This window comes from Macaca fascicularis, chromosome X, assembly GCF_037993035.2.
Source record: "Macaca fascicularis isolate 582-1 chromosome X, T2T-MFA8v1.1".
NCBI classification, from domain to species: domain Eukaryota; kingdom Metazoa; phylum Chordata; class Mammalia; order Primates; family Cercopithecidae; genus Macaca; species Macaca fascicularis.
The window spans coordinates 82152848-82169414 of NC_088395.1; the positions used below are offsets into that span (position 1 = coordinate 82152848).

General features: G+C 38.8%; 1 protein-coding gene across 6 annotated transcripts in view; it reads left to right on the forward strand.

The window, feature by feature from the left end:
* Positions 1–558: 558 nt before the first annotated feature.
* UPRT (uracil phosphoribosyltransferase homolog) overlaps positions 559–16567 on the forward strand; it is a 31048-nt gene continuing 15039 nt past the window's right edge. For 3 of the 6 annotated variants that reach the window (XM_005593982.4, XM_005593981.4, XM_045384095.2), the window contains exon 1: positions 559–1134. In XM_005593982.4, coding sequence (XP_005594039.1) covers positions 749–1134 — 386 coding nt within the window. In that variant the 5' untranslated portion in view covers positions 559–748. Of the gene's footprint in view, positions 1135–12428; positions 12558–16567 lie in introns of those variants that run through there. The other 3 variants (XM_065537825.1, XM_065537826.1, XM_065537827.1) reach the window with 3 other exon arrangements.

A 16567-nucleotide genomic window follows, 5' to 3' on the forward strand; every position in this document is an offset into this window, starting at 1 on the left:
TGAAAAATAAGCGTCTTTCCAAGTACTTAAAAGATTCAAAGTGATAGTGGATCTGAAATGCAGCCTGAATCTCCATGGCAACGTGTACACTGTAGGGCCCAACCAATAAAGATAAGAAAAGCTTTGGCGGTCAAGCACACTTGGGAAGCTGCAGTTTCTAGAACTGTCTAGTACAGGACAGGCTCTTCAGCAGTCTGCTAAGCATTTTTTACTTCTTCCTTCAGTTACGCAGACAAGCTAACTGAAGATGCGGTTACTGAGGTTTAATTTCTCTGCTGGGTCACAAAGTCTGAAAACATGGGCTTTATGTGTGTAACTGTGTAGCATCACTTGCCACCCCCAGTTTTTCCTGGCTCTACCAATCACCCAAAGTTCTGAATGCAGAGGCCTCAGGGGCTCCCGGAAGACACTTCAAGCTGGCATCCCTGGCCTCGCTGCGGGGGCTTAGCTACCTGTGGAAACCCACGTAGCAAGGGTGACTCAAAGGGTTAACAAGCAGTGGCGCCTCAGAGTGGCGGGGAGTGAAGCCAATAGGGTGTTTAGGCAGGCAGTACGTCTGATGTGGGCGGGAGTGAGCCAAAGTGTGCTAAAGGAAACCAACAGCGGCCTAGGGGTGAAAGGACAGCCAGGGTTAGATGTTCTGAAGAGGCGGGAGCAACCGAGAGAGCACGTGAGCATCTGTCCTTTCTACCTGTTCCTCTTTATCTTTAGTGTTCGGTAGCAGCGGGGATAGCCCAGGGCCCGGTGTATGGCCACGGAGTTACAGTGTCCGGACTCAATGCCCTGTCACAACCAGCAAGTAAACTCTGCCTCAACCCCAAGTCCCGAGCAGCTGCGACCTGGCGATCCGATCCTGGACCATGCAGGGGGAAACAGAGCCTCCAGGGCCAAGGTGACTCTCCTCACGGGGCACACCCATTGTAGCCTGCCTGCCGAGCTGGACGCTGGGGCCTGCGTCGGCTCCAGCCTCAACTCAGAGAGCAACAGTGGTAGTGGTGACAGTAGCAGCTATGACGCACCAGCTGGCAACTCCTTCCTAGGGGACTGCGAACTCTCCCGGCAGATCGGGGCGCAGCTTAAGCTGCTGCCTATGAATGATCAGATCCGGGAGCTGCAGACCATCATCCGGGACAAGTAAGCTGAGAGCGGAAGGGGAAAGGGAAGTGGAGGGTCTTGCAGGCTGTGGGCGGGGATTGGAAGTAAAAGGGCTAAGAGATAGTGTTCTTGGCCTTGGCAAACTTTGGAGATTGGGTAAGACCTTTTATTTGGGGTGTGTGTGGGGGTGTGTGTGTGTGTGGTGTGACTCGAACGCCAACCTTCTCTTTCCAAGTTCCGGTGTTTAACATCACTTTGGGTGGGGAGGAAGACTTTAGGTAGCCTCTGGGCTCTTCCTCTCCCAGGGAAGACAACTCCTTGGCCATTCCAGGCAGGTAAACTCCCCTATACTATGTGCCCAGTGCTTGTCCACATGGTAAACCTCTAACCCAGAAAGGGTTACTATAGGTTATGCACTACCACCAATCACCTCAGGCTCATAAATAGAAATAAAGCAATTTCAAAAAAATTCTATTCAGGCCCCGACCCTTTAGTATTTGCTACTGCAAACAAGGTCTTTTAGTCTTGGAGTTCAGGTTTACTTGGTCACATGAAAGCTTATCGTCCAACTGTTATCAAGATTTTTCACTGTAAACTCACAGAACATAGTTAATGGATCAAAGGGAGCCTAAAGGAGCCTTTGGCCCCTCCTAATCCCACAAACCAATGTAACCAGAACTTTATGTTAAAATGTTATTTTGAAATTGCTAAACCTACATTGTAAATGGGTTTTCCCCAGGGAAATATGTACCATGATGAACTACAGCCATTTTCTTTATTGGCAGCACTGTAAATCAGCAGCATGTCAAAACACGCCTTTTTCAGTGGCAGGGGTGGGGAGGGCATGCCTTGATCTTTTAAAAATGGCTACTGAATGACAGATGCCACTCCCAAAACCAGACTCTAGAAACGTTTTCTTACATTATTGTAATAATACTGTTTCTCTGCTTGCAGTTTTTCCTCTCTTCCACATGCACCCATACATTACTATACAATCAATCTTCATAGCATACATCTTTGATTCAGTAATTGCCCTACTCAGCAACCTTCTTTGGTTTCTCAGAGCCTACCAAATAAAGTCAGGATCCTTAGCTTGATTGATATTTTTGAGACAGGATCTCTCTCCGTTCACCCAGGCTGTAGTGCAGTGGTGAGATCAGAGGTCACTGTAGCCTCATACTTCTGGGCTCAAGTGATCCTCCTGCCTCAGCCTCCTGAGTAGCTGGGACTATAGGCCATGTCACTGCCCCCGGCTAATTTTTTATTTTTTTGTAGAGATGTAGGTCTTGCTATATTGTCCACGATGGTCTTGAACTCCTGGCCTCAAGTGATCCTCCTGCCTGGGCCTCCTAAAGTGCTGGGATTACAGGTGTGAGCCACTATGCCTGGCCCCTTACCTTGGGATTAAGGCCCTTCTTCATAATTCCCAGGAACAATTCTGAAGCATATCTGTTTCTGCTCTCATCTGGAATTCCCTGTGTCTCCTTTATGCACGTTCAGGATACTTATTCTTCAAGGTGAAACACAGCATTAAATAAATGTCCACCTCTGCCAAGAAGCTTCCCTTTAATCATTATTCCTGTCTTATCTTCCCTTGTCTTTTTAATGCAAGATTCACCTTCTATTTCATATATTGTTATTTTTGTATAGATCTTATCCTGCCTATGACATCTTAGACTTGAGGGCAGAAATCTTTTAAATTTTTGAATGCCAGCCATGCCTTGCGAATAATAGATGCTCAATGGCTAGAGGTTTTTTTTTTGTAGCTTTTAAAATTATATTTATGAAACTATATGATTTTACTCTTTTTAATGAATCAATACGGAAAACTACTGTGGTTATGTTATCTAATAGATAAAATAGTGATCTTAAAAAATAGGAGGCATAGGTTTGGTGTAGTTGTGGTAGGGTAGGGGCAGCCAAAATAAATCTTACATGTACAACAAAGAAAAATAGATGATGATTCTTGTCTGTGTAGAGCAGGAGTTACTAAGCTTGGGTCTTGGACTCCCTCATACCTGTAGATGGGGTTCAGGGCTTTAACAAACCCTCATAAATTATCTGGAAAATTTTACTCATATGAGGATTTGTAATAGTTGTTTTTAAATAACATCTTTATTGAGACATAATTCACAGACCATACAGTTCAAGAATTTAAAGTGTGTAATTCAGTGGTTTTAAGTATGTTCACAGCTGTGCATTCATCACCACAGTTTTAGAACATTTGTCATCACCCCAGCAAGAAAGCCCATGCCCATTAAACAATCACTCCCCATTTTCACCCAACCCACCCAAAGCCCTAGACAATCATTAATCTACTTTCTATTTCTAATGGTTTGCCCATTCTGCACATTACATATAAAATAATGTCTATTCTGGACATTTCATATCATACAATATGTGGTCATTTTGTGACTCATTTCATTTAGCATGTTTTCAAAGTTCATCCGTGTGGGATCATTCCTTTTTATGGTTAAATGATACTCCATTGTGTGAATATACCACAATTTGTTTATCCATCAGTTGATGAACATTTGGGTGGTTTACCACTCTTTGGCTATTACGAATAATGCTGCTACGAACATTCACATGTGTGCCTTTTTTTAGAGGGTGAGGATTCCTTAGCTTTTATTAGATTTCATAAAGTGTCACGATAATGTAAAGGTTAAGTTCCATTGTATAGAGCTTGGAGAGGGAATGGCATTTAGCATTCACATATGACAAAATAAATACCCTATTATACTTCATTAGTTAGAAAAACCTGGGTTATGTAGTAAACCTGGGTGTAAGTGGAATCCTTTTTTTTTTTCCTCTGAGTTTGGAAGGAGATGGCAGGATCCAGAGGAGTGATTTAGGTAATATGTTTAGCATCTCTGTGCTTCACCTTTATCATCTGTAAAATGAAGATGTTGGTAAATATCACAGGGAGTCCCTGGGAGGTTAAGGCAAGATACTGTTCATGAACATTCATTATCAACTGTGAAGAGCTGTTCACATTTAAGGAATTTCAAGCCTCATGTTTGGATTTGTGTATGCTTCTAATTGCGTTCATGAGTGCTGTCTTCTTGATTTGTCAGAAGACAGTAAAAGGAATTTAACTCTGTGGAATTCATGTTTTTATTTTGAAAATCAATATTGGGATATCATAGATAATTTTTATCTTGTTTTGATATAGTATGGAAAGACTCACGACAATGTTTGGTAATGTATTGATGCTTATTTAGGCTGGGGACATTGTTTTTAGTTTTGTTTTTGTTAACCAAATTAGAGGCTTTATATTCCCTTTCTTTATCTTTAAAAAATTGTCATCCTCTCACACAAGACCTGTTTTAGCCCCTCTAGGATGCTGGTTTAAGGTGCCTATGGTAAGAGGAGCTGTATTTACATAGGTCTAGTTATGGAAGGTGCCTTCAGTCATTATAACCTGTTCTCTTTCGGGCTTATTCTCTTCTCTATTTTGATGTGACAGCATAAATGTGTACTGTGGAGCTGTCTGATAATAGAATCCACTGGAGTACATATTTTTTCTTTTATTGTTTCTGGTCCTTAGCATCTATCTAGTGAAGGGATTGCTTTGTGAATTGACTTTGGATGGGGAAATCGGGATTGACCCAGCAGGACTGCATGTTGTTGTATATATATGTGAAACAGGCAAGATTGAGAACATTGTCTGTATTGATTTAAAATGTCTTTTTAAGTTTTGAAATGTGCAATATTTGAAACATAACATGTTGGTTGTATTATTGAATTTCAAGGAAATAAATTTCTCTCTTTCAAAGTGCAGTAAACACTGAGTGAGTAGATTATTTGCTCAGCCATACATATGTGGGTTGCTGGTGAACTTGGGATAAGAAAATATTCCTTCATTTATGTCGTTTTGTTGTTGTTGTTGCAATGGATTAAACCACACATCCTTGTCTTTTGCCTCCTTTATATACTAAACCCAGCAAAATCTGAGTAATGCGCTTTTCCTGTGAATATAGTTCATGACCTCATATTTAAGGCAATGCAGTGTATTTAAAAGATCATCCTCCCTGTCCAGTTTTTTATTTTTGTTTCCTGAAACATTAAAGATGTTGTGTGAGCTCTTGAATGCTTCCTGTATATTTGTCCTAGGTGGGGCTTTGGCATGGCCTCAGCAAGCTGCTTGGATAAAAGTTTAGCAATGTTAGAGTATGTCAGTATGTGACATAGGACAAAGAAAGGAGCACATTCAGCCTTGTAACTCTCTTTAGTCACCTGGAGAGGAGAAAATTATCCTTAGGGTGAATGAACATCCTGTGTAACCCTAATGTGAGTGCAATCTGATGTGATTTGAGTTATGTGACTAAGTAATGTATTGTCCTTAACCAAAGCTGTGTGCATCAGAATTGCCTGTGGAGTCTCTTTCTCTTTCTCTCTCTCTCTCTCTCTTTCTCTCTCTCTCTCTTTTTAAATACAAGTTCCTGACTCCCATCCTTAGCAGTTGTTTGTATAGTCTTGAGTGAAACCTGACCACAGGTAATTGTGCTGTGTTTAGACGGGGGCGTTGCCCCTGGGAGAATGGCCAGTCTCCCTTGTGTGCTGATTTGCTAGCCTGCTGATTTGGGCTATAGATAGGGTGATCCAGGAATTCCACACACTAAACAGAGCTAGCCTAGAGAGGCTGGCCTAGCATTACATCAACACTGGAGGAATCTCCCAACATTTCCTTCCAACTTGCACAAAACCAAAATGCCCACCACAGAAAAATACTGTGACATGCAAATTGTTTAAAACATGGACATATTTTCGGTTTTTATGTGTCTCCCATATGACTCCTCTGACTTTTGGAGCAGGAAGGAGGAAGTCACTACTAAGCTATACGGATCTCTGTTATAATATTTACTGGGCATATCCTGGTATACCTAACTAGACTGGCCTCCAAGGAGGCAGAAAGGGGGTCTGACCTGGCACAGTCCCTGACACAAAGGATAATTAATGTAGCAGTTGTAATCAGATCAAATAGTTTCTCTCATTTTTCTGTCTCATTTTTTTGCAATAATTTCAACATTTTTTTAAAGCGTTCAGGTTTCAATTATTTATTTTTTTCCATAAGTTATTGGGGTACAGGTGGTATTTGGTTACATGAGTAAGTTCTTTAGTGGTGATTTGTGAGATTTTGGTGCACCCATCACCCAAGCAGTATACACTGCATCATATTTGTAATATTTTATCCCTTGACCCCCTCCCACCCTTTCCTCCCAAGTTCCTAAAGTCCACTGTATTATTCTTATGCCTTTGCATCCTCATAGCTTAGCTGCCACATACTAGTGAGAACATACGATGTTTCGTTTTCCATTCATGAGTTACATCACTTAGAATAATTGTCTCTAATCTCATCCAGGTCACTGCAAATGATGTTAATTCATTTTTTTAATGGCTGACTAGTATTCCATCGTATATATATACTACAGTTTCTTTATCCACTCATTGACTGATGGGCATTTGGGTTGATTCCACGTTTTTGCAATTGCAAATTGTGCTGCTATAAACATGTGTTCAACTATCTTTTTCGTATAATGACTTCTTTTCCTCTGGGTAGATACCCAGTAGTGGGACTGCTGATCAAATGGTAGTTTTACTTTTAGTTCTTTAAGGAATCTCCACACTGTTTCCATTAGTTGACATTCCCATCATCTGTGTAGAAGTGTTCCCTGCTCACCACATCCATGCCAACATCTACTATTTTTTGATTATGGCCATTCTTTTTTAAAAATTATTATTATTATTTTTTTATACTTTAAGTTCTAGGGTACATGTGCACAACGTGCAGGTTTGTTACATATGTATACATGTGCCATGTTGGTGTGCTGCACCCATTAACTCATCATTTATATTAGATTATGGCCATTCTTGCAGGAGTAAGGTGGTATTGCATTGTGGTTTTAATTTGCATCTCTCTGATAATTGGTAATGTTGAGCATTTTTTAATATGTTTGTTGGCCATTTGTATATCTTCTTTTAAGAATTGTCTATTCATGTCTTTAGCCCACTTTTTGATGGGATTTTTTTTTTTTCTTGCTGATTTGTTTGAGTTCCTTGTAGATTCTGGATATTAGTCCTTTGTCAGATGTATAGTGTGAAGATTTTCTCCCACTGTATAGGTTGTCTGTTTACTCTGCTGACTGTTCCTTTTGCTATGCAAAAGCTCTTTAATTAAGTCCCAGCTATTTATCTTTGTTTTTATTGCATTTGCTTTTGTGTTCCTGGTCATGAAATCTTTGGCTAAGCCAATTTCTATAAGGGTTTTTCCAATGTTATCTTCTAGAATTTTTATAGTTTCAGGTCTTAGATTTCAGTCCCTAATCCATCCTGAGTTGATTTTTGTATAAGGTGAGAGATGAGGATCCAGTTTCATTCTCCTACATGTGGTTAGCCAATTATTCCAGCACCATTAGTTTAAAAGGGTGTCCTTTCCCCACTTTATATTTTTGCTTGCTTTGTTGAAGATCAGTTGGCTATAAGTATTTGGGTTTATTTCTGGGTTCTCTATTCTGTTCCATTGGTCTTTGTGCCTATTTTAATAGCAGTACCATGCTGTATTCATGACTGTTGCCTTATAGTATAGTTTGAAATCAGGTAGTGTGACACTTCCAGGTTTGTTCTTTCTGCTTAGTCTTGCTTTGGCTATGTGGGGTCTATTTTGGTTCCATATGAATTTTAGAATTTTTTTTTTCTAGTTCTGTGAAGAATGATGGTGGTATTTTGATGGGGATTGCATTGAATTTGTAGATTGCTTTTGGCAATATGATAATTTTCACAATATTGATTCTACCCATCCATGAGCATGGGATGTATTTCCATTCATTTGTGTCATCTATTATTTCTTTCAGCAGTGTTTTGAAGTTTTACTTGTAGAGGTCTTTCAACTCCTTAGTTAGGTCAATTCCTAAAGATTTTATTTTTATTTATTTTTTTTAGCAGCTCTTGTAGAGGGTTGAGTTCTTGATTTGATTCCCAGCTTGGGTACTGTTTGTGTATAGAAGAGCTACTGTTTTATGTACATTAATCTTATATCAAGAAACTGCTGAATTCTTTTATCAGTTCTGGGAGCTTTCTGGAGGAGTCTTTAGGGTTTTCAAGGTAAAAGATCACATCAGCAAACAGTGACAGTTTGACTTCCACTTTATTGATTTGGATGCCCGTTATTTCTTTCTCTTGTCTTACTTCTCTGGCTAGGACCTCCAGTACTATGTTGAAGAGGAATGGTGAGGGTGAGCATCCTTGTCTTGTTCTAGTTCTTAGAGGGAATGCTTTGAACTTTTCCCCATCCAGTATTATGTTGTCTGTGGGTTTGTCATAGATGGCTTTTATTACATTAAGTTGTGTCCTTTGTATGCTGATTTTGCTGAGAGTTTTAATCATGGAGGGATGCTGCATTTTGTTGAATGATTTTTTTTGCATCTATTGAGATGATTGTGTGATGTTTGCTTTTAATTCTGTTTATGTCATGTGTTACATTTATTGACTTGTGTACGTTAAACCATCCCTGCATTCCTGGTATGAAACCCACTTGATCATGGTGGATTATCTTTTTGATGTGGTGTTGGTATTGGTTAGCTAGTATTTTGTTAAGGATTTTAGCATCTACGTTCATCAAGGATATTGGTCTGTAGTTTTCTTTTTTGGTCATATCCTTCCCTGGTTTTGGTATTAGGGTGATGCTGGCTTCATAGAATGAATTAGGGAGTGTTCCCTCTTTCTTTGTCTTGTGGAATAGTGTCAAAAGGAATGTTATCGATTCTTCTTTGAATGTCTTGTAGAAGTCTGCTGTTAATCTGTCTGATCCTGGACCTTTTTTTGGTTGGTAATTTTTAAATTACCATTGCAGTCTTGCTGGTTGTTATTGGTCTGTTCAGGGTATCAAATTCTTCCTGATTTAAGCTAGGAGGGTTGTATTTTTTTTTCAGGAATTTATCCATCTCTTCTGGGTTTTCTAATTTATGTGTGTAAGGGTGTTCATAGTAGCCTTGAATGATCATTTGTATTTCTCTGGTGTCAACTGTAATATATCATGTTTCATTTCTTAGTGAGGTCATTTGGATTTTCTCTCTTCTTTGTTAATCTTGCTATTGGTCTATTAATTTAATTTATCTTTTCAAAGAACCAGCTTTTTGTTTCATTTATCATATATATATATATATATATATATTGCTTCAATTTCACTTAGTTCTGCTCTGATCTTGGTTACTTCCTTTCTTCTGCTGGATTTGGGTTTGGTTTGTTCTTGTTTCTCTAGTTCCTTGAGGTGTGATCTTAGAATGTCAATTTGTGTTCTTTCAGTCTTTTTGATGTAGGTGTTTAGGGCTGTGAAATTCCCTCTTAGCACTGCCTTTGCTGTATCCCAGAGGTTTTGGGAGGTTGTGTCGTTATTTGGGAGGTATGTGTCATTCAGTTTGAAGAACTTTTAAATTTCCATCTTGATTTTGTTTTTGACCCAATGATCATTCAGGAACAGGTTATTTAATTTTATGTATTTGCATGATTTTGAAGGTTGCTTTTGGAGTTAATTTCCAGTTTTATTCCACTGTGGTCTGATATATATATACTTGATATAATTTCAGTTTTCTTAAATGTATTCAGGCTTGTTTTATGGCCTATCATATGCTCTATCTTGGAGAAAGTTCCATGCACTGTTGAATAGAATATATATTCTGCAGTTGTTGGATGAAATGTTCTGTATATATTTGTTAAGTCAATTTGTTCTAAGGTATAGTTTAAATCCATTGTTTCTCTGTTGACCTTCTGTCTTGATGACCTGTCTAGTGCTGTCAGTGGAGTATTGAAGTTCCCCACTATTATTATGTTGCTGTCTAACTCATTTCTTAGGTCTGTTAGTAATTATTTTATAAATTTGGGAGGTCCAGTGTTAGGTGTACATATGTTTAGGATTGTGACAGTTTTTCACTGGACAAGGCTTTTTACCGTTATATAATGTCCCTCTTTGTCTTTGTTAAGTGCTGTAGCTTTCAAGTTTGTTTTATCTGATATAAGAACAGCTGCTCCAGCTCGCTTTTGGTGTCCATTTGCATGAAATGTCTCTTTCCATTTCTTTACCTTATGTGTGTGTGAGTCCTCATGTGTTAGGTGAGTCTCCTGAAGGCAGCAGATAATTGGTTGGTTAGTTCCTATCCATTCTTCAATTTTGTATCTTTTAAGTGGAGCGTTTAGGTGATTTACATTCAATGTTAGTATTGAAATGTGAGGTTCTGTTGCATTGATCATGCTCTTTGCTGTCTTTGTACTTTTTTTTGTTGTTTGTTTGTTTTGTTTTGTTTTTAGTTTTTGCCTTTTACTTGTATTTTTGTTGTATAGGTCCTGAGTGATTTATGCTTTAAAGAGGTTCTGTTTTGATGTGTCTCCAGGATTTGTTTCAAGATTTAGGGCTCCTTTTAGCAGTTTTTGTAGTGGTGGCTTGATAATGGTGAATTCTCTCAGCGTTTGCCTGAAAAAGTCTGTATCTTTCCTTCATGTTTGATGCTTAGTTTCGCTGCACACAAAATTCTTGGCTGATTTGTTTGTTTGTTTGTTTGTTTGTTTGAGGAGGCTGAAGATAGAAAGCTTCCAGCTTGTAGGGTTTCTGCTGACAAATCTGCTGTTAATCTGATAGGTTTTCATAGGTTACTTGGTGTTTTTGTCTCACAGCTCTTAAGATTTTTTCCTTCATCTTAACTTTGGATAGCCTGATGACAATGTGCCTAGGCAATGACCTTTTTGTGATGAATTTTCCAGGCGTTCTTTGTGCTTCTTGTATTTGGATGTCTATGTCTCTAGCAAGGCTGGGGAAATTTTTGTCAATTATTCCCCCAAATGTGTTTTCCAAGCTTTTAGAATTCTCTTCTCCCTCAGGAACACTGATGATTCTTAGGTTTAGTTGTTTAAAATAATCTTAGAATTCTTGGAGGCTTCGTTCATATTTTCTTACTCTTTTTTCTTTGTCTTTGTTGGATTAATTCAAAGACTTTGTCTTCAAGCTGTCAATTTCTGTCTTCTACTTGTTCAATTCAGTTGCTGAGACTTTCCAGAGCATTTCCCATATCTAAAAGTGTGTCTAAAGTTTCCTGAAGTTTTGATTGTTTTTTCTTTGCGCTGTTTCCTTGAATATTTCTCCATTCACTTGTCGTATTGTTTTTGGATTTCCTTGCATTGGGCTTTGCCTTTCTCTGGTGCCTCCCTGATTAGCTTAATAACTAACCTCCTGAATTCTTCTTCAGGCAAATCAGGGATTTCTTCTTGGTTTGCATCCATTGCTGGTGAACTAGTGTGATTTTTGGGGACTGTTAAACAGCCTTCTTATGTCATATTGCCAGGGTTTGTTTTCTGATTCCTTCTCATTTGGGTATGCTCTGTGAGAGGGAAGGTTTAGGGCCAAAGGCTGTTGTTCAGATTCTTTTGTCCCATGAGGTGTTCCCTTGATTAGTACTCTCCTCCTTTTCCTATGAATGTGGCTTCCTGTGAGCCAAACTGCTGTGATTGTTGTCTCTCTTCTGGGCCCAGCCACCCAGAGAGTCTACCCAGCTCTGGACTGGTACTGGGTGTTGTCTGCATGGGAGTTCTGTGATGTGAACCATCTATGGGTCTGTCAGCCATGGATACCAGTGCCTGTTCCAGTGGAGGTGGCAGGGGGCTGCAGTGCACTCCATTATGGTTTTTAGCTTTGGTGGTTTCATGTTCTATTTTTTTGCTGGTTGGCCTCTTACCAGGAGGTGGCACTTTCCAGGGAGCAGCACCTGTAGTAGTGTGGAGAGGGACTGGTGGTGGGTGGGGCCCTAGAAATCCTAAGATTATATGCCCTTTGTCTTCTTCTACCACGGTGGGTAGGGAAGGAACATCAGGTGGGGGCAGGTCTAGGTGTGTCTGAGCTCAGACTCTCCTCGGGCTGGTCTTGCTGTGGCTGCTGTTGGGGATGGGGTTGAGATGCCCAGGTCACTGGAGTTGTGTACCTAGGAGGATTATGGCTACCTCTGCTGAGTCCTGCAGGTTGTCAGGGAAGCGGGGGAAAGCCAGGAGTCACAGGCCTCACCCAGCTCCCATGTAAACTAAAGTGCCGGTCTCACTCCCACCGTGCCCCCTCCAACAGCCCCAAGTCTGTTTTCAGGCGGTGGGCACGACTGGCTTGAAAAATTGCCCAGGCTACCTGCCTCTAAGTTGAGAAAGAAAAACTTCTTCCCTTGCCTGTGGAGTCAGCTCACTGGATTTGTGCCCTCCCTGAGTTCTGGCCAGGAGGCTTCTCACCCCATTGAAATTGTTACAAAGTTCAGCTAGAGATTTCCTTCTCCCTGTGGAGATTTACCCCCTACTCCTCTGACCTCACTCCTGATGGATTCCTGTTTTGTCAGGCAGGAATGGGCTGCTTGGGGACCCAGCAAGCTTCCAGGGCCTTTCTGCTGCTTCCTCTACCCCTGTATTTCACTTGGCAATCTAAATTGACTCAGCTCCAGGTAAGGTCATAAATTTCTCCCGCAAACAGACCTTCAGATTCTTCAGTGGGGCTGTGTGTTTGGGAGAGGAGGGTCTCCCTTTCTCTCTTCCATAGTTGGGGCACTCACAGTATTTGGGGTGTCTCCCAGGTCCTGCAGGAGCAGTCTGCTTCCTTAAGAGGGCCTGTGGGTCCTCTCCTCTGTCCTATTTTGAATGTTCACATTGAACACAGCTTTGAGGTGCAGGTAAATAGTTATTGACACTCTATTTTATGAGTTTATTAGGAAGGTGCTAAAGTGCTGTGGCCTTGGTGACTTGCACCTGGCAAAAAAAAAAATAGTAACATTATACTATTTTTTTAAAAAACATTTTGCTTTTGGTTAAGTTTGCTCCAAATTCTTCATTGGGGGTTTGTTTTTGTGAAGGTAAAGGAAGGAGAAGGAAAAACATTCATAAATCATCTGTATATTATGACAAACTTTGGGACTATATTTTAGTGATCTCATAATAATAAAGTAGTTATGGATGTAAAGGTCATGTTTTCACTAAACATTAACTTTAAATGAAACATTCCTTTGGTTAAAACCTGCCAGAAAAGCTTTTATGTTGTACTTTCCTTTGACTTGTTGCTCAAAACCAAAAAAAGCACATTAGAGCTGAGTTTGAGTCCATTTAATTCTTCCTCCTCAACTTAGATTGCCTGTCAAAGTACAGGATGCTTAGTTAAATCTGAATTCAAATAAATAATGCATGATTTTTTAATGTTAAGTATGTCCTAAATATTTCATGAGATTTCTGAAATACAAATTTACTTGTAGGGGTGGGTACTGATTTTGATTTGCTTAATCTGGCAAACCTATGCCCAGCTACAACACCCAACCTGCCCCTTGCCCCATACACTACAAACAAACTTTGTATATAATCCTCCCAGAGAGAGTGATACATTTAAACTTTTGAAATGACAACTAATTCAGTGCTACTAGCATTTTATTTAAATTAAGTTGTTTTTAGGTGATAAGTCACAAGATTTTGCTTTAGTCATTTTTGGAAAGGATGTATTCTTGTATGTGGTAACCTTAGTACATATTTTACAAGCCATGTTATAAAAACTTTTCCCTCTTCAGAAGGAATATTTTAATGATATTTTATTTGCCTCCCAGACTCATTGTTTTATTGTTTGCATTGTATATACATGTCAATCTGATTCACAGGGAGAGAAGAATCCTAAAAGGATATCTAAAAAATTGGCAACCTTTTGGTAGTAAGCATTTCCTTATTAGGGCAAAATATAAGTCATTGCTTTTCTCAGAGACTTGGAATTGGAGAGCTCCAGGCTGTAAAGAACCTGACTTTACTTTTGGAAGCCTCACTGTTCTCATTGCTAAAGTGGTGGTGATAATAAAATCCACTTCTTAAATTGCATGAGGATTAGATGAGATAATACACCAAAAGTGGTTACTACTGGGCACCAAGGAAGCTTTTAATAAATGGTGGCCTCTGGAAAATAAAGTAGTAACATGTGTATAACATTAGGTACCTCCTGTAGTTTATGGACCTTTTTAAAGAATAGTTATATACTTAAGTCATTGTGATTTAGGATATATATATATATATAGGATATGTATATATATATATATACACACACACACGCACACACATATACACACACACATACACACACACACGTATGTATATGTAGTTGTTAAATTGATTTTGTAAAAAAAAAGATGAGGGTTGTTAAGTGTATTCTGAATAGAGAGAAGAAACAGAATGAGTGATAAAATGTCAATATCTGCTGTGAGAATTGAAGTTGTAATTATCCCAGGGGAGAATGTCCTCCAACATGCTAGAGAATCCCTCCATTTAGAAGTTGTAGTAATAGTAATAGTACTAGTAGTAGTGAAGCCTAGTAAGAAGAGGGGAAAAGGTTTCATGTTGGTTTGGGTCTACTATGAGATGTACATATTTTTAAATATACACAATTGCTAGAGTCCCAGGAAATTTTAAAGTGCTTTATAGACAGTCTCACTTAACATTTAGGAAAGAGTCGGGTTTAACAAGTCCACATTAAATTGAGGATTTGCACAAAATTCTTTGAAATAAAACAGAGACACAACATACTAAAATCTCTGGGATGCAGCAAAAGCAGGATTAAGAGGAGTTTATAGTGCTAAACACCTCAAAAAGTTAAAAAGATCTCATTAACAATGTAATGTCACACCTAGAGCAACTAGAAAAACAAGAAAAAACTAACCCTAAAGCTATCAGAAGAAAATAAATAATTAAAGTCAGAGTGGAAGTGAATGAAATTGATACCCAAAAACATAAAGAGGATCAACAAAATCAAAAGTTACTTCTTTGAAAGGATAAACAAAATCAATAGACCATTAGCTAGATTGATAAAGGATAAAAAGAGAGAAGATCCAAATAATCACAATCTGAAAAGGCAAAGGTGACATTACAAATAATCCCATGTAAATACAAAAGATCCTCAGAGACTATGATGAACAACTCTAGATGCAAAAACTAGAAGATCTAGAGGAAATGGATACGTTCCTGGAAACAAACATTCTCCCAAAATTGAATTAGGAAAAAATTGAAACCCTGAACAGACCAACATTAAGTTCCAAAATTGAATAAGTAATAAAAAACCTACCAACCTAAAGAAGACCTGGACCAGATAGATTCACAATTGAATTCTACCAGACATGCAAGAAGAGTTTATACCAGTTCTACTGAAACGATTCCAAAAAATCAAGGAGGAAGGACTCCTCCCTAACTCATTCTGTGAATACGACAAATCCAGCATCACCCTGATAACAAAACCTGGCAAAGACTCAATGAAGAAAGAAAACTACAAGCCACTTACGATGAACATAGATGCAAAAGTCCTCAACAAAATACTAGCAAAACAAATTCAACAGCATATCAAAAAGTTAATTTGCCATGATCAAGTAGGTGCCATTACTGGGATGCAAGGATAATTCAACATATACAAATCACTAAATGTGATTCAACACATAAAAAGAATTTTAAAATATATGATCATCTCAACAGCTGCAGAAAAAGCTTTTGATAAAGTGTACCCTCCATTTATCATAAAACCCCTCAAAAAATCATTTCTTAGTTATCAAAGGAAAATATCTGAAAGTAATAAGAGCCATATATCTATGACAAACCCATAGCCAACACTGTACTGAATGGGCAAAAACTAGAAGCATTTCCCTTGAAAACTGGAACAAGACAAGGATACTCACTCTCACCACTCCTATTCAACATGGTACTGGAAGTGCTACCAAGAGCAATCAGGCAAGAGAAATAAATAAAAGGCAACCAAATAGGAAAAGAAGTCATCAAACTATCTCTTCATGGAAAATATGATTCTATACATAGAAAACCATGTAGATTCCACTAAAAGGCTCCTGGAACTGATAAATGACTTCAGTAATATTTCAGAATACAAAATCAACGTACCAAAATCAGTAGCATTTATATACACCAATGATATTCAAGCTGAGAGCCAAATCAAGAACACATCATATTTACAGGGCTGGGCATGATGGCTCATGCCAGTAATTCAAGCACACTGGGAGGCCAAAGCAGGAGGATCACTTGAGCTGAGGAGTTCAAGACCAGCCTGGGCAATATAGTGAGACCCCATATCTATAAAGTAAATAAATGAAAAAAAGTTCCATTTACAATAGCTGCAAAAAAATACCTAGGAATACATCTAACCAAGGGGGTGAAAGATCTCTACAAGGAGATCTACAAAATACAGCTAAAATAAATCATAGATGACACAAACAAGTGGAAAAACATTTCATGAGCATGGATTGGAAGAATCAGTTTTGGTAAAATGGACACACTGCCCAAAGCAATCTATAGATTCAATACTATTCCTCTCAAACTACCAACATTATTTTTCTCAGAATTGGAAAAAAAAACTATTCTAAAATTCATATGGAGCCCCAAAAGAGCCAGAATAGCCAAAGCAATCCTAAGCAAAGAGAACATCACACTATCTGACTTC